The sequence below is a fragment of the Microplitis demolitor genome, chromosome 4 (assembly GCF_026212275.2).
Source record: "Microplitis demolitor isolate Queensland-Clemson2020A chromosome 4, iyMicDemo2.1a, whole genome shotgun sequence".
Taxonomy (NCBI): domain Eukaryota; kingdom Metazoa; phylum Arthropoda; class Insecta; order Hymenoptera; family Braconidae; genus Microplitis; species Microplitis demolitor.
In genome coordinates, this window is record NC_068548.1 from 19,194,016 (window position 1) to 19,212,956 (window position 18,941).

At 25.6% G+C, this 18,941-nt stretch overlaps 3 protein-coding genes across 8 annotated transcripts in view; 1 reads left to right on the forward strand and 2 right to left on the reverse strand.

Annotated features, from left to right (window-relative positions):
- LOC103568232 (inosine triphosphate pyrophosphatase) overlaps nucleotides 1-18,941 on the forward strand; it is a 103,135-nt gene that overhangs the window by 31,660 nt on the left and 52,534 nt on the right. The window lies entirely within an intron of this gene.
- LOC103568363 (CLK4-associating serine/arginine rich protein) lies at nucleotides 194-6,814 on the reverse strand. Its single transcript, XM_014440950.2, has 13 exons — nucleotides 6,430-6,814; nucleotides 6,262-6,359; nucleotides 5,804-5,979; nucleotides 5,398-5,610; nucleotides 4,314-4,563; nucleotides 3,893-4,237; nucleotides 3,448-3,819; nucleotides 3,264-3,374; nucleotides 2,424-2,472; nucleotides 2,029-2,092; nucleotides 1,823-1,928; nucleotides 1,392-1,715; nucleotides 194-442 (listed from the first exon to the last, which is right to left on the reverse strand). The coding sequence occupies exons 1-13, from the start codon at nucleotides 6,559-6,561 to the stop codon at nucleotides 424-426; spliced, it is 2,259 nt and encodes a 752-aa protein (XP_014296436.1). The 5' UTR covers nucleotides 6,562-6,814; the 3' UTR covers nucleotides 194-423.
- The window catches only part of LOC103568234 (serine/threonine-protein kinase minibrain), a 50,978-nt gene continuing 43,163 nt past the window's right edge, over nucleotides 11,127-18,941 (reverse strand). For 3 of the 5 annotated variants that reach the window (XM_008545000.3, XM_008545002.3, XM_008545001.3), the window contains exons 9-10: nucleotides 17,518-17,950; nucleotides 11,127-14,996 (exon numbers count right to left, since the gene is read on the reverse strand). In XM_008545000.3, coding sequence (XP_008543222.1) covers nucleotides 14,536-14,996; nucleotides 17,518-17,950 — 894 coding nt within the window. In that variant the 3' untranslated portion in view covers nucleotides 11,127-14,535. Of the gene's footprint in view, nucleotides 14,997-16,156; nucleotides 16,257-16,734; nucleotides 16,826-17,517; nucleotides 17,951-18,941 lie in introns of all 5 variants that reach the window. The other 2 variants (XR_548855.2, XR_548854.2) reach the window with 2 other exon arrangements.

An 18,941-nucleotide genomic window follows, 5' to 3' on the forward strand; every position in this document is an offset into this window, starting at 1 on the left:
TTTAAAAATATTTTATTTCTTTATTTAAAAGAAATAAATTTTTTTCAAGTCTGCTACTTTCAGTATCATATATTTTTATGGATGGATTACTGCTAAAAATAATTAAAACTAAAGTTACAAGAGTAGTACACAATGAAAAAAAATTTTTAATTGATTATAATAAACATATTTATTGAAAAATTATTTTTTAAATTTTAAACGTTGCGGAAATAATAAAATAACAATCACCACAGACGTGTAACGAAATGCGAAAAACACTTCGCTGATATATATTATTAATAACATTTATTAGAGAAGACGAATATTAATTTAAAAATTTTAAAAGTCTAGCTAATTCGTTATATAATTATAATTATAATTAATATTATTTCATTTTATTTATAGTTATAATTGGATGGAAGATTGTGCACTTTGTCTACAACGTTAATAATCGACCAAGCCTCTGAAAAAAAAAATATTAAATTATAATTATGTTAGATGTATTTTTTTTTAAATTAATCAATTGGTATTTGTGCATATCCTGGTTAAGAAAAATTATTTGAAATGATGTAAAACAATTATAATTGCCTAATATATAAATATACACTTGACATGGATTAAATCGTTTTTCTTAATCAGGGTAAGGCGGCTCTACGTATTTTTTATAAAAAACTATAAGGTCTATAGTGCAAAAAATTCGGAGTGATTACGAATTTTATTTAAATTTGCATTCACTCCAATTCGAAGTTTAAATATTTAATTAAATTCTCCTTTGAAGTGAATTTGACTCCACGAAGATTAAATAAAAAAAAACAGTCATTTGTTCCGCATTTACTCCGGATTGAATCCGTTTTCACTCCGTGAATTTTTTAATGCAGTTAAAAATTTAAAAAAAGTAGTAAATCTAACTAAAATAAGCAATTTAATTAAAATTATTTTGGCGAGAAGATTTTTGTCAAGGATATTTTTGACAAGCTACGCAATTATTAGTATTGTATATATCGCTTGATAAATTTGATTAGCATGTAAATAACAACTGATTGATAATGAAATGATTCTTTTATCTTGAGTATACTAATGGACTCAGTATGGCTGCCTTTATTCAATGACAATTAATAAATTATTATTTTTAATTGAAAATTATCTAATTATATGAATTGAGAAACCCAAGTCATAGGCGGGAATTTAAAAAATATGTGAAGCCGTAAAACTGCCTAAATACCGATTAATTAATAGTATATTGTGTGACAAGGAATGAAACAAAACGATTTCAGACCAGGTCGAAGTTGGCTGCCATCACCCGCAGTCTGAAACCTGCTTCATCCTGAGTTACACACTACATTTTTCATGATTACTCGCATTGGAACTTAAAGTTTCGATGCTGGTATCATGAAAATTAACTTATTATTTACCGACTACTACGCGGACTTAAAGAACGCGGTGAACCATCTCGGTAACGTCTTCTTGATTCCTGTCTACTAGAATCTCTATCACGCCTACTAGAATCTCGATCTCGATCTCGGTCTCGGTCTCGATCTCTATCCCTATCTCTGTCTCTATCTCGATCTCGTTCTCTTTCTCTGTCAACATCATTTTTTACGTCACGTGAATCGCGATCTCTTCGATCGCGACGGCTAGATGAATGTCTAGGACTACGACCAGGGCTTGGTGATCGAGAAATAGAAGATCGTGAATCAGTACTATGGCCTTCGTAACGATGTCTTCTTTCTCTTTGTCTGTATGACAAAAATAAATATATAAATTAATAATTTACCTAGATTATTTTTCATAAATATAAAAATAAATAAAACAATTAATTAATTAATTAATAAAAGTAACACACTTTCTACGAAGCTTCAAAGACATTTCTCTAATTTCATCTTCGCGATCCTGTCGTTGTTGTTCCATTTTTTCAATTCGTGCTTGCTCGGCTTTTTTATCTGCTCTAACTGTTAAAAAATAAATTTTTACTTAAAATATTTTCTACATTCAAACAAAATAGATTTTTTTTTTTTATTATTATTATTATTATTAAATAAATAAACTTACATTGACGATTTAGTAGAGTTTGCATTTTTTTCTTAAGCCGCTCCTGAGGTGTAATTTTCACCGACTGAAATATCAAAAGAACTTGAGCAAAATAATTAATGGAACAATTAATTATTTCAAAGTTATTTAAATTATAGTTTCATTCAACAAGTAATTTAAATAAATCTATTTGTTGACTGAATTTTTAAACTTATTTCTAATTTAAATATATTTAATTAAACTACGTCTTATCAATGCTTTTTTTTTTGGTCTTTTCAATTGTTATGTATAATGAATAAAATAAAAATAAATTTTATTCGGTACTGAATAAATGGTTCGATGGTATCTGTCTACCGATAAATATTTTTTTTTTATTTTAATATTAAATTCAAAAAAGCGTTACGGTTCTTACTGACTTTGTGTCCGCCACCAGAATTTGTACTTAGCCCTGCTTTTGGCTTGTTTCTGTAAAAAAATTAAAACTTTAGTTGAAAAAAGAACACCACAGTTGCAATTTCACAGATACAGAAGTTTTAAAAAATTACTTGCAGTAATCAATTAGGAGTTGAATGAAATTTTGTAAATAAATTTTAGCATAAAAAATTTGAAAATTTGACTTATAAAATTGACATGAAGATACTACTGAGATTTATTTAACAAATTTTGTTTAACCCCTAATTAATATCAACTGTAAGTAATTTTTTTGAAAATCTATATACGTTTATGACAGCTAAAAGTCATTGAAAATTTTTAAAAACTATGGGGGGGGGGGCATTGCCTGAGAATGCCCCTGAAGTAATACCCAATTATTGACTCCATACTTTATATATAATTATAAATATCAATAATAAATCAGTTTTTTTTTTTATATATTCTCTTATTTCAAGTTTGTGATAAATATAAAAAAATTTTATGATTTCTCATCAAATGTACCAATTATTGCTATGACGTAAAACTTATATTGAATGATCAGTTTTTGAAAATTTAATTTCTTTATAGTAATGAAAGTAACAGACACTGGGCACTTTTTTAAAATTTAAAATTTAAGGAATTTAATACGAATAGAAAAAAATTTTTTAAAAATGTGTATTGAGGATTTTCAAATTATTTTTTTCTATTAATATGTAATTTGTTTATAAAAATACAAAAAAATTGTCAAACATGTACAATCTTCAGTTTCATTATAAAAGTAATGAAGTAAAATAAAGTATCAATAATTCAGTTTTGTACCTTAGTGGTAATTAATTAATACTTACGTGTTTGTGTTAATACTTGGAGGTTTTATTGTCGCATTATGTGAATTTTTATCTTCATTATCTGATAGTTCGAGTTCTAAACTAGAAGACTTTCCACGACGACCATAGTACCTAAAAAAAAAAATAATAAAAAATAAAAAATGAACATATAAATTTATAAAATATTATATAAGCAATTTAGTACCTTGGCAATGTAGACGTTTTATTCTCCACACTTTTAGATCTTTTACCTACACTATTACGGCTCTTGGATCTTGATCTAGATCTTACTGGTGATTTTGTTCTTGATCTTGACCTCGACTTTGACTTAGAATGCCTTACTTTACGGTGATTACCTGGTGAACGAGAGTGTGACTTGGATTTTGATCTTGAGCATGAGTATTTACTCGAGGATGAAGTTCTCGATCTGCGTCCACGTGACCGTGATCGAGAACGCGACCTAGAGTTAGATCGTGAGCGTGAAGCACTTGAACTTCTACGATGCCTGCTTCGATCATGACGTAAACGACTTCGTGATCTTGTTCTTCTTCTGGGTCTAGATCTTTGTCTTCTTGATCTAAAGAAATAAAATTTTATTTTAATCAAATTTTGATCAAGTCATCCAATAAATTTAAGTGATGAATATATACCGAGATCGAGAAACACTTGGTCGCTTATCTCGCGATCTATAAAATCGCGTAGATCTATTTCTAGATCTCGAACGACTTCTTGATCTAGACTTGACGGTTCTTCGACTGATAGTTCTCTGATTAAAAGTCGGACTATCTGATCCTTTCCGTCTTAGATGCGAGTAATTTATTTTTTTAGTACTCGACGATGTTACTTGCGAAGAACTACCGTGAGTTTCTTCTTCGCCGCCAAAACTAGTTATGTAAGTAATCTGTCCGGTATTCGGAGGAGAAATTGAACGCGATCGTGATTTAGATGATGATTTCCTATAGGGGTTGTATTCTGGACTCTCACGGGCTGCATAGCTACCAAACAAATGATAATTAATTTTAAATTAATACATTGCTGTTATTAATAATTATAATTATTATTATTAATTACCTAGGCGGACTCATAACACGTCCAATCATTTTTTTTTCTCTAAACGCTCGACGTTCTCGCCGCGATCTTCTTCCCGAGTACATTGCTTTCTCTTCTTCCTGTTTACGTGCTTGTCTTAAAGATTCAGCTTCTTCAAAATCTTGCGTTAAAAAGCTAAAATAGTCAGCACCAATTAAACCATATTTTTGAGCAACTTGATTCATCTCGTGGGCCTGAGATGGTTCGATTTGTGATACGTCCACACAAATATCTATACAAATATAATTGAAATAAAATTATTTAATAATAACAAGTCTATTGTGTGATAAAAAATGATGACAAGAGTAAGGGCTGGTATTAAATAAATTTACATTTTATATAGGGGTGCGAGTAGTTTGAACTTACGAATTATTCGTATTGAATCGAATCGAATAATTCAAATTTTTCTAATTATTCGTAAATTTTTTAATTATTTGTAAATTTTCAGATAATTCGGAACTTTTCGAGTTCGTAAATTTACGAATAATTACAAAATTTTATTTTGAACCACTTAAAATTGTAATATTTTTTCCAATAATTAAAATTTTCATCAGACGTAAGCAGAGCTCAGGCATAAAACTACAAAAAAATTATTTTTGATTACTTTAAAAACTAAGCTCTTCATTAAATATAAATAAAATATTTAAAAGCTGATCAGAAAAATTATAAATAATTAAAAAACTTTTGGCTAGTTCTAAAATTGACGAATAATTCGAAAAATTACAAATTATTCGATTCGATTCGAACCCGATTCGCACACTCCTAATTTTATTTACTGCCATACAGTATTTTTTGAATTTTTAAAAGTCTGTGTTAATTTTTAGAAGTCATTCGAAACGAAAAAATTTAAGACTAATAGCATGTGAACAAATTCAATTGTAAATTTAATTGTTTACAATTATTTTGACGTTTACTGTAAGTATATATACATACAGCGTAAAAAATGTTTTCAAACTTCATAAAAAAAAAAAAAATCGTGTTGGCCTGAAATTGGCTTATTCTGACTGACTAAACAGGCATTACAACTCGTAATTTTAATTCAGGTCGAATCCATGTGTCAAAATACCTAAATCAATATCACTATCTTCATCATCAGCTTTTTCTTCAGCAGAATTCAAATCTGGTTTAGTTGTTTCTTGTATTGGTTCATCCGTCTCATAATTGTAACCAATAGCAGCGTTATTACTTGATTTTTTTTTATCTTTTATAAACTCCGGTTTCGTTGACGAGCCAAATTGTTCCTCCAAATGAATTTGATGTAAAAATTTTTCTTCAGTAACTGAAATCAATTTATTTGTCACAAGTTATTAACAATTAGAGTAATTGCTTTATAATTATATTACTCATCAGTTTGAGCTTAATTGAAATAGAAGAAAAAACAGTGTCAAAAATAGACTAATAGTAGGGAAGAGACACAAGACCCATTTTTAGGTAATTGAGTAACATTTAATTGAATAATTAAATTAAATTACCCCCTAAAAACTCATTCTGGACAATTATACGATATCTCTCATAGTTAATATGTCTATCTTCACTCGTTAACGGTATGTCGATGTCAACAGAGTTAGGTGGCTCTGGTATCCAGTCGAGATGTGCTCTGACATCAAACCTATCAATCAAATTGTCATCATGTCCCTGCCATGGCATCCTATTAATAAAAATAACTTGTAGTATTTTTTTCCTTTAAATTTTGATTCTGAAGTTAGCAAACAATTAAAAACTTCCGGAACTTTTTTCAATAAATCAACGAAAAAAAAAAAAAAAATCCACATGTAGAAAATTTAAAAAACTACTGGTGCGATTTTTTGAAATACTTTTTTTTTTTATAATTTATCATCTTGAAAAAAATCAAAAAATTACCAGACGTCGGCTAACTTCAGAATCATTAAATTTTCATTAAAAATAAAACATTTTAATTATTATTACTTACATATTAGCTGGACTATCTCCAGCAGCAGCAATCGCCGCATCCAAATGAATTTTACATGGCCTTCCATGCAATTGAAGAAATTGTGTTGGATCTGATTTCTAAAATAATGAAAAAATAATTTAGTATAAAAATATTATGGGATTAAAGTTTAATATAAAAAAAACTTACAATTTTTTCATAGTAATCACGACGTCTTTCGGCACGTCGCCGATAATCAACAAGCATACCACGAATTTTTTTTTCTTGTTTTCGTGCTTCGTGCCACATTCTACCACCTGTTTTTTTAACTGAAAAACTCATTTTATAACTTAATTTATTATTTAATTAACTAATCATTTAATTATTATCACTAAAGTAAAAACTACTTCAATTCGCGTTGTGGTAAAATTTAGATATATTAATTAAAAAAAATTTTAATTATTTATAATCATTGTCACAATATTTAAAAGTTGTAATTAACTACAATAAACTTTGCAAGTTATTTGTCAATAAAAATTTTTCTTCATTTGCAATACGAGACATTGCAATAACCATTGAGCATTAGTACGTTTTTTTTTTCTGCTAACTCTACTGCGGTAATAAAGTGACGTTCTCATGGAAAACTACTTAAGGCAAAATCGTTACAAATATTTGTCAAAATTCTCATGAACGGTATTTGGCTTTTTCATTTAAAAACTCTTTTTAAGCTTGTGAGATACATAAATGTACTTAGAAACGTAAGGTACTAGCAGCGCGCTATTTTGGCGTGAAATTTAAAAACTTTAATTTTAGACTCCAACAATCATTGGTATCAACAATTATATTAATGCTGAGTTAAATATTGGAAATACGCTAAAAATGATAAGGAACGATTTTGTAGCCCGTTAAATTTCCTTTAAAATGAAGTCATTAAACTATTTTTCGAATTTTTAGTTTTAGTTAAAAAATCCTTTAAAAAATAAATCAATTTTTTTTTCAATTGAATTTCATGACATTTCAAAAAGGTTCAAGTTCTCAGCTTGAAAATTAAAATTCAATGGTAAATATTAGAAATACACTAAAAATTATAAGAAATGGTTTTGTAGCCTTTTAAATTTCCTACAAAATGAAGTACTTCCACTATTTTTCAAATTTTTAATTTTAGTTAAAAATAAATATTTTTTTTTTTCTACTGAATCTGATGACATTTGAAAATTAAAATTCTATAATAAATATCGAAAATACACTAAAAATGATAAGAAATAATTATCCGACCCTTTAAATTTCCTACAAAATGGTGTCACGACTAAATATCATACGATATAATATCATGTGATATTTTGACGTAATACGATCTCACTGTACAGGTCGTTGATATTTTATCGTGTGATATTATAAATGTGATATTGAGTCATGTAACCATACAAAAAAAAGCCATTTTACTCATTTTTCGAGATTTTAAGTTAACTTAAAAAATCGGCTGATTTTTTCAAGGTAATTTTTAAATTGTCCTTGACAACTTTTACTTTAATTATAAATTTAAAATTTCAAGTAAATTTTATACATAAAAGATATCAATAGAAAACTATAAACTTTTACTACAAGCTATCATTTAAATATGAGATATGTTCAAAATATCACTGTGAATTGCCAATTATTTAGTAGTCATCCAATTGGATATGTAACTCATGAATTTTTGACAAAGAATTTTTAAATAAATTTTTAAATTTTACTTTTTAAAATTTCGCGCATTTTATACTGTATCAATTACTATTGATAGTAAAAAAGTCTAAGAATTATTTACGCACAGGGGTAATTTAGATTAAAAAAAAAAGGCGGCAAATATTTTTTTTATTCAAATTTTTTAATCTTTTTTTTTATTATTCACTATATCGTAATCAATAAATAGCAAAAAATTCTATTATGATTATAATGAAAATTTTTCGGTGAGCAAATATATATTTATATAGTTATTAAATGAATAAATAATAAAATATATAAAATAAGGCATAGTTAAGTTTTTTTATACAGATTTGTGATAATATAAATAAAACAAGAAAAGAAAAATAAAATAAAATAAACTCATGCAACAAAGATAAAGATGCATTTGTTTATTATTAATCTTATGTAATATCGTTTCAAATTCTTAATTCCAGTATTGTATATAATAATCACAATAATAATTATAATGTCAATGTATACAGGTTATTAGATACAATTTTTATTTTTATTTTCTTCACACGTTCAAGTTTTATTTATTTAAAAACTTTTATTATTTTTATTTCGATAAAACTTTTTTCAGTTTTCTTTTCTCATAAACTTGTCTTGGTTTAGTTTAGTTCTTTTTTTTCTTTTAAATCAATTTCAGCACAATGTACTCATTACAATTTTATTTTTTTTTGCCCTGAAACAATCATCAATTTTTAAACGATACTTCAAAGAGAAAAATCGCGTATGCAGTTTATTATTTTTATTTTATTTATATATATATTATTATTTATATATATTCTCATTATGAAATAATCGTATATATTAATTATATTGAATCAGGGCATAATCAGTCGTATTATAGTATTAGTTTTTTTTTTTATTTGTGAACACAATGTTTTTACACATGACGTTAAGAAACTTATTTTATTTTTCTGGCCGCGGCACGTTCTTGAGGTAATTACCAAATACCCAAAATTACTTTAGTTTTTTTTTTTTTTTCATAACAGTCAAAATTATTTTACTTAGTTTTTCATCATTGATATTTTTATTAAGTTTTATTTTATTAATGTACTTATTAAAGAAAAAATTAACGAGCAAACTATCATCGATTTGAAGACTATGAATGATGCATATTTACAAAAGTGTAGTGTGATGTTTTATTTACTTCGTCATTTAATTTAAAAAAAAAAAAAAAATTATAATATTTATCACTTATTTTATCTATAGAAATGCAGGCGACTTTTTACAACTGAAAAAATCGATGTGAATACAATTATTTATACTTGAATTTAAAAATTATACAATCGAGACTTGATTGATCCAAGTTATTTCATTCATTTAGTTTTTGAATTTATTCACGTTTTATTTTTTTTCTTATGCACTCGAGCCTCACTACTGAAGCTTTTTATTGAAGATTTAATTTGTGATTTCGTTTGAGTTTTAACAGAAAAGTTTTAAAAAAAACCAAATTATGGCCGTATATTTTTTAAATAAATTTTATGTACAATACTTTTAAATTTGAAACAATAAATTGAACATCTCTCGGCTAGCACTTAGTCTATATTTATGTATACATTTCTGTTATTTACTAATAAATATAAATACTCAATATTATCTGTAGTTTTTTTTATCGTTAAATTAAATGCCAAAAAAATATTAATTATTATTTACTAACAATCTCCGATATTCGTCATTTAATTAGCCATTGTAAAATTAATTAATTTAATTGCTTATTACATAAAATAATTAATAATTAAATCTAAACTCTAATAACTCATTAAATGTAATTCTATACCCGAAAATCTTATCGTTTAAATTTTAGTCTCCATACTTAAATAATAAAAAGTATTATTTATAAATATTTCGGCAGTTAAACTATTAGTGTGATATTTATTATTAATTTAAATCTATCTAGTTTATTTTTTATTTATTTATTTTTTTGTTTGTAAAATTACGCGTTTATCAGTCAGCGATACTAGTATTGCATCTTTTGAAAAGGCAAATTCACCTTTCAAATATTATGTAAAAATAATTAGTGTTATTTAGTTTATATTTTTCTCTCTGTCTCTCCCTCTCTTTTTTTTATAGGCATATATATTAGTCGCAAGAAAATTTATTTTTTTTATTTTTTCTTGATCGATATTACGATTTTTGGGTACAGAATTAATAATAAGGACGTAATATCCGACGATTATTAATAAATTCATGGGTATGAGTGTAACAGGCATCAGACAAATTTAAAATTACAAATAAATAGACTAAATAATTAATAAAATAAAATTAAAAAAAAATACGCATTTGAAAAATTTAAAAATTAATAAGTGCATTTTTTAAAAATATTTTTTTTTTAATTATTTACTCTATTTATTTATAATTTTTAATTTGCTGATGTCTGCTACATTCACACTCACATAAGTACTCGATTTTTTTTAATTTATATATATATATATATATATATATATATATATATATATATATGATAGAAATGTATACATGATTAATTTAAGCGACAGATGAATTTTCAATTATCATAAAAATATTTAAATGCTGAGGTAAAAGATAATTTGACAGATTTAGTAAACTATAAATATTGCAATATATATTTATATATTTATGGTTATTATTAATTATTAAATTTCTGTCAAAAATATTTTAATTAAATTATTTTTATTTTTTTTGTTAATAATTATATTGATTGTGTCAAAATATAAACTCATTCGAAATCAAATCCACATCCGTAATTAACTGAAGCTACGAGTGTTGACGTGAGGTAAATGCATGCATGACGGGTTACAATAACTCCTAATGGATATCATCGATAATCACCAGAAAATATTAATTAATTAATTAATTAAATAAGTTTATTTTAAATAATTATTTGCATCGGCAGATCAAAATATCAGCAGGACCTATAGATTTGTATAAAAATATACAAATTATTTTTTTAATAACATCACTGTAACGTAAGAACAATTTTGTATGTTGATTTAATTGATAAATTATTTTATAACCAGATATTTTATTTTATTTATCATTACGTGAAACTTTATTTACTTGTTTATTTTTATTTATTTATTTATTCTTGTACATTTTTTTTATTTTAATCAATTAATTTTTATTTTCAATCTTTAATTAATTAATAACTAAATTAAAGTAATTATAATTTAAACAATTCATTTAGCATTGCTACCCTGCAAATAGCTTATTAATTTTGATAATAATAATAATAATAATAATAATAATAATAATAATAATTAATTAATTAATAATCGTAATAATAATAATTATAATAATAATAATGATGATAATAATAACAAAAATAAGTCATCGCATCCGTTAAATCTGTAAAACTGATTTGAGTAGATTCGTTTTTTTTTTTTTTTAAACTTTTTTTTAAAAAATTTTTATTCTTCACTAATTTTTTTTTTATTAACGCACTTTGACAATCAAATCGAGCAGAAGTATTTAATTATTCACACAAAATACACGCAATCACACATATATATACACATTATTGTTGTACAAAAAAAATTATTAAAATTTAAAAATAAAAATTAAACAAAATAATTCTTTTTATTAGAATTTAATTGTACGCGTTATTAATTATTCTTTTTTTTTTCGTTATTTAAATTTGTAATTAAATGTATAGTTAGAGAAAAAATTACAAACAATAAATAACGCGTACAATAGAATTTACTTTCGTTTACTTATTTATTTATTTTATTTCTCGTTTATTAATTATAGTCAACACAACTGCTAAAAATTTTATTTATTTTTATTGTTTAATTATTCTTAAACAATTATTTACTCATTCGCATCAGGTACTAAGCTAGAAATACATTATAGTGTATCGGACGTGAGATATATATATATATATATATACATGTATATATATATTAGATTTAATGGAAGTTTCATATTGCTTACAAATTAGAAAATAAATTTTTTTAAATTCAAATTATATCTTTTGAACTAATGATTTAATTTAAACAAAAAAAATTATATATTTATTAAATTAACTAAATATAAATATTTTTATTACAGTAAAAATTTTTTTTTATTGGAAAAAATTAAACTTTTTATAAAAAAAAAAGTCAGTTTGCTTTCTAAAAATCAACTATTGTAAAAATATATGATATTAAAGAAATAATAAATATGAGATTTCATATTTCATTAAAATTTTTTTATCAAAAAAGTGTAAATTAATGTAATAAACTCAGGAAAAAAATCATTTATAAAAAAAAATGGATGCCTTTTATTAAAATCTTAATCATTAATTTGCAAGGTAATTAATTTATTTCAAATTGATACTGAAGTTAGCCGACGTCTGATAATTTTTAGATATTTTTCAAATGATAAATTATTAAAAAAAAATATTTTGAAAAATTGCACCTATAGTGTTTTTAATTTTCTACTTGTGCAAGTTTTTAGTTTTACTTTTTTTTAGTAATTAAAAAAAATTCAGATGTTGTTAATTTTCTGTTAACTTCAGGGTCATTTTTTTTTTTTTTTTATTAATTATAACATTAAAGAAAAAAAAATCCGATTGGATTTTACAGTGATGCAGGTAACAATGTAAGTCTTGTGTATATTTATCGTGAGTGAGTAAACGTGGATTAGCTTCAGTAATGGAAGCTCCATTTATCAATGAACGTGATATTTATAAACTCAACACACAAGCAAAAAATATTTATTTTTTCTTCTCATTGCACATAATTATTATAATAAAAACATCAAAGTCACGATACACTAATAATTTTATTTTCAACCCTCTCTTTTTTATTTATTTATTTTTTTTTTCATTACCTCTACTACTCAAATCCCGGAAGTAATGACAAACGGAGCGATGACGAACGGCTAAAATCAATGACGATGCGTTGAAAAAGAAATTTTCATTTATTTTTTTTTTAAACCTTTATTCTTTATACGATACACGTGTATTTTGTTTATTAATTATAAATGTACCTAGGTTTTCGCGTATGATTATATCATTCTTGTTCAATAGTTTATATGCATACTTAAACTTTCTTATCAATGTATTATATTTATATTTATTTAAATTTTATTTTATTTTTTTTATGTATAAATATGTATTGTTTAAGCTGCAAACCCCAAGTTTGTTTCAAGTCCTTGTTCATAAACAAACTGACGTTCGCACTTGGCGTTGCCAAGGGCATCGCCATTCATACAAAGATATCCAAAAAAAAAAAAATCACACACACACTTATCTTAATTTGTTTCTCTCATTCTCACATTAAATCTCAATTACACTCACGCTCTCATTCTTTTACGTAATTCTTTTTTTATTATAATAAAACAATAAAAGAATCGAGTTTCAATTTATTTAATAATAATAATAATAATAATATATAATCTTTCTCACACTTAAAAGCTAATCCCTAAAGCTGCACTCTTCTTTTTTTTTGTTTTTTATTATTTTTATTTTTTACTTAATGTAATAATAATAATAAAAATAATAATAATAATAATAATAATAATCATCATTCACCTAAGTGTATTGTACAAATAACTAGCATTCAATGCGACTGTCTTTCGCTATTACATTAGCTAATCCATTACATTCGTGACGTCGTGTATAAAACTCTATTGGAGTACATGGTTACATTGTTATATTTTTATTTATTTATTTTATTTATTTATACGCAGTAGTAATTATCACTTTTTTTGCTCTCTAGGCCACACATTTAGGGATGCCAAGTATTTATTATTTTTTTTTTAAATTTATTATTTAAAATTATAAATTATTCTTTATTATTTTAAATTAATGATTTCTTAATATTTTTTTTACTTAATGTATACCGACTAATCAGCTTGAGAAGGTTGATTATAATCGGGCGGGGCCCGAGAGGCCAGTTGGGTTCATCCTCACATAGGCCGTGTCGTAACAGACGGTGCTCTGATAATTCATTAAACTTATTTACCCCTGGTTTATCGTTTACGCCCGAAAATGGGCTGGTCATGTTGGTAAAAAAAAAAATTTCAAAAAACACAACTCAAAAAAATATACATTTTTTAAAATTATAAATTTTTTTCGTCTACTTAAAAAGTAATTAACATCATTAGCAGCCTCTGCTTCAGTCATCACAGGGTTTTATTAAGCTTCTGAATTCTTGTTATCGTTAAATATTTTTTAAAATTGATAGTAATAAATTACTGTATTAATTAGCACATGGTACAGATCCACGCCGTCTATTGTATTGACAATTGGGATATTTTTGTTAAAATCCCAGTGAAGAAATCCATTGACTAACTGACTGTCGTGTTTACATTATTGTAATAATAATTATAATATTAATAATTCATTATTATTATTATTTTTATAATAATAATCAACATCTTCTCCTCTTGTTTTACATTTTCTCTTTCTTCCTGCTTGTTATTCATTTTATTAGTCGTCGTATTAGTTTTCTTTTTTGTTTTTTTTTTTTTTTTTTTTTTTTTCTAATAATTATAAACACATCACCATCGTCATTATTATTATTAATAATAATTATTATTATTATTGTTACTATAATTGATAATTGTTTATTTATATATTTATATATATTATTACGAGGAAAAGTAATGTAAATATAAATAATAAATTCAGTGTATGGCGACCGGGCTTTGCTGAACGCATACGCCAACCATCGGACTGTCTTCTCGTTCAGGATCACGTTGTTTGCTGGTCGTCACCGAGGCTGGTTGCCGTACAATACCGTGTGTGTCGGTGCCCGTGTAACCGTAATTATAAAAATTTTGCTGTTGTATCATTGGGGATGTCATCATGGCTGGTAGATGAGCCATACCAGGTAGTATAAGGCTGTTATAAGTGCCAAGAGAGCTTTGTATTCGGGAATTGTCCATTGATTGTATGGACGCTGGCCCGGACGCGGGTCCATCATTCGAGGCTGATGAGGATGGATAGCCGGTGATAATTACACGACGGCCTGACGAGTGACGGGGTGAAGACTCGCACTCCATCGGTTGATACCCACCAGGCATACCGAGCACTTGCATCAAACTGCTTGTGCTACCGCTTCCCTGTCCTGACATGGTAACCAGTCCTATAAAATTTCAGATACAATTTGTTATTTTATTTATTACTTTTTTTTCTTTTATTACTTTTTATTTTATTCAAATTACTTTGATTTTTTTTATTACTATGGTTCTATACAATAGTCACCCACTAAACCGCTAATCGTTAAAATGGAAACATGGCAACTTAGGGGCAAGGGGCTACGATTTTATTTAATTACTAATTATCTACAGGGTGGCAGGCATTAATTTTATTTTATTTATTAATTATTTACTTTTATATATATATATATATATATATATAAATATATATTATGATTTCCTGATATTTTATAATATTTGACATTTTAAGATGCATTTAATTTATGATTTATTTTTATCCGTAATTATATTCGTGCTGAACGTGCAATTTATATATTTATTATGATATATTAAAAAACATAAATATGATAAAAAATAAAAACTTATATTTGAATTATAAATTAGTTTTTTATAAAATATTTAATAACTTAAATAAACGTTCAGCGCGATGTGCACTTATGACTTTTAAAATTTAAAAAAAAACAATTTTATATGAAATGATTAATAAAATTAAAGTAGCAGCAGTACTTCTGCTGATGATAGAGCGCACAATGCAGATAGCTAATTGCATGCGTTGATAGTAACAAAAATAATTACCAAATAAAAATATAAACGATGGAATGACCTCACATATATATATATATATATATATATATATATATATATATAAATATATTAAACACTAATTACAATTAAAAATAAATAAATAGATGATTAAATTAAAATGATAAATTTTAATTATAAATATATAAAAATATAGTGAGGCCACCATCGTTGACGGCACAATAAATATAATCACATTAAAGTTATGGGCTATAAATATGAATCCATAACTCGAATGATTGATAATATATATATTAAATATCATAAATATATTTATGATAAGGACAGTTAATATTTAAAAATAAATATTTATATGAAGAGATTAATACAGGCAAGCAAGGCTTCGCTCATTACATCCGAGGCCGAGGGAGACAAATAAGGGTGTCAATAATAGAAGAAAGTGGGAGGCTTTTGTTAATTAATAAATTAATTTTTTTACTCAATCGGTTATACTTTTTTAAAATTTTTAAAATTCATTAGGATTTGTTTGTTAGACAGAACTTACTTATGTTAGTAAGTAAGAATAGGGTTGGGGGCCTAGGACAGGTCGTCGCCGCCCCGCGGATACGACAGTCATCGAGCCACGTACTGTCCCCCCATCATATCTACGGGCAACAACAATTATTTTGTTTAGTTTGTGCAGAAACTAAGCGATAACGTACATTAAACAGCGTTAGCACTTTCATTTCTGATGATTTCTGCACTAATTTTATTATTATTTTTTTTATTATTATCATTTATTCATTTTGATTGCCATTTAAATAGCCAAAGACTAAAAAAAAAATTAAAAATAAAGAATATAATAAAAGAAAAAAAAAATAAATAATTAAAATTGTAAAATTATTTTTATTAAATTTATACACTTATATTTATTTCCTAATTATTTAATAGAAAGTGATAATTAAACAGTAGTTAATTAAATATTCCAGCTGCATTTTAAAATTAATAGCTCAACCTCCTGATGATTAAAATAATAAAAAAGACCGTAAATGTATTGTTGTTGTTGTAGTTGTTGTTGTTGTTTATTAATAAGAAAATTTTCTTAAACCGAGTAAACAAAGAGCACTAAAAGTTTTTTCTTACTTTCTGCACAAATCAAAACTCCTATAATTCTGAAAACTCTGAACACGCTGTAAGCAGCTAGTTGGTCATCGATCGTCTCTCGAGGCTGATCCTAAAATTAATAGGAGCCTTTGTCAGAATAATTTTATTTATTAATTAACCGTTTAATATTTATCGAATTCATCTATCATCTTGTTAGGAAATAATTATCCTCATCATCCTCATCATTTTTTTCTCCTACTAAAGACTAGACAATTAAATTATTTAATATATATATTATTATTTCACGTTAATTATATTTATAAATTGTTAATTAACATTTAAATCTATTACATATATGATTAATAAGTAAATAACAAAGCACTTGTTTGTTAATATTAATGACAATAACAAAAAAATATTAAATTAAATATTAATGATAATTAGTAGGATTGTCCTGGCGATTAATTTATTATTGAGGAATTAATAACAAAAGTTTTATCGTCTGGCTAGTCTGGTCGAGCTTTTGTATGTAAGCAGCATTAAATCCCCCTTAAATCTATCGCGATATTGTAATAATAATAAAAATAACAAAAATGAATAATAATAAAAATAAAAAAAAAAATAATAATTATTGAATGCTATTGAAATCAGATATTTTAAAATTGAATATTTAAAATGGCAGTCTTTGGCTGTGAATAGTGTACGCAACGCTTTAGCCATTATTTAAATAATTGTAAATATATATAAGTAGTTATAAATATTGAATATTAAATTTAATGTTTTTTTATAAATAACTTAAGAAAGTAGACTGTAAATACTCACCACTGTCCTGGCTCATGGACACAACTGCTGGACTAGTATTAGCACTATTTGCAGCAGCAATATTGGTGTTGGTCCCTTCGTCAGCTGTACGTTTGAAAAAGTTGTGCTGCAACGCGTAATAAGGCGTAACACGTGTTTTAGGATCAAAGTCAAGCATTCGTAAAATTAGATCCTTGAATTTGAGGTAGTCGGATATTGAATGACCAGGTTCACCTAATCTTCTACCACCAGGACCACCGTTTTCAACCCCAAGTATATCGTGTAATCGTCTTGTACCCGGAAGTTTGTACTTTTTACCGTCTTTCGACTTTTTCAATACGTAAGAACCGTCCGTTGGGACTTTGTCAAAGTACTTCCGCGCTTTGTGCGCTTGGTCCAGTATATGCTTTGGTGGCATACCTAACACCTCGACTATTTTGTTCATTTGGTCAACCTTTAATACAAATAATCAATTTTTAATTATTTAAACAATTTATTTCAAATCGTTCTAAGATAGTTTCCCCCACTTTTTAAAAATTTTAAATGCTAATATTCGCGTCCATATTAATATAATCCGTGTGAATTCGCATGTTTGCTAGCATATGTTATTTTGATCTTCAATATTTTAGTATTTATTTTAATTAACTAATGAGCGTGAACTTAATTAATTTGTAATAATGACTGGTAAGAACTACATATTATGGTAAATATTGTAGTTGATATTTAATTGTAATTATATGATATACAGAATAACATGTGTTTATTTATAAGTGTCTGATGAAGATCAAATAAAATTACGTGTAAGATTTTGTCCATTTTTCTGCGGATTATTATGACTCAATGGTCATAAGCGTATCAAAATTTTATCAATTTATTTAAAAGAAATTAAATCATTAATGAAAAAAAGGACAGCGCAGTTGCAATTTTGATGAGATTTTAAAAAAAAATGCTTACAATTGACATCAATTAGGAGTTAAACCAAATTTGGAAAAAAATTTCCGTAAAACCTTCAGCTCAATTTTAAAATTCGAATTTTCAAATTTTATAGGCTTATATTTATTCAAAAAATTACTTTTGACTCCTGATTGATAACAGCCGTAAGTAATTTTTTATAAATGCTATATCTCGGTGAAATTCCTACTACCTTACTATTTTTCAATAAAGGTTTTAATTTTTTTAAATTAATTAATACAGTTATGACAGTTAAAAATTATTACATATTTTTAAAAAGTGGGAGGGGGGGGGGCGTTTAAGAATATTCTTAATATACTTAGAGTTCACTATTCCATCATATTAATTAAATTATTTTATCAATATTTATATAGTAAACTGTCAAAATACTCCACTGCTTAACTTTAAATTATTTTTAAACAGTTAATTGGTTTACTTGCTATTTTTTTTTTTCACTAAAAAAAAAAAAGACTAAACTAATTTACGAGACTATT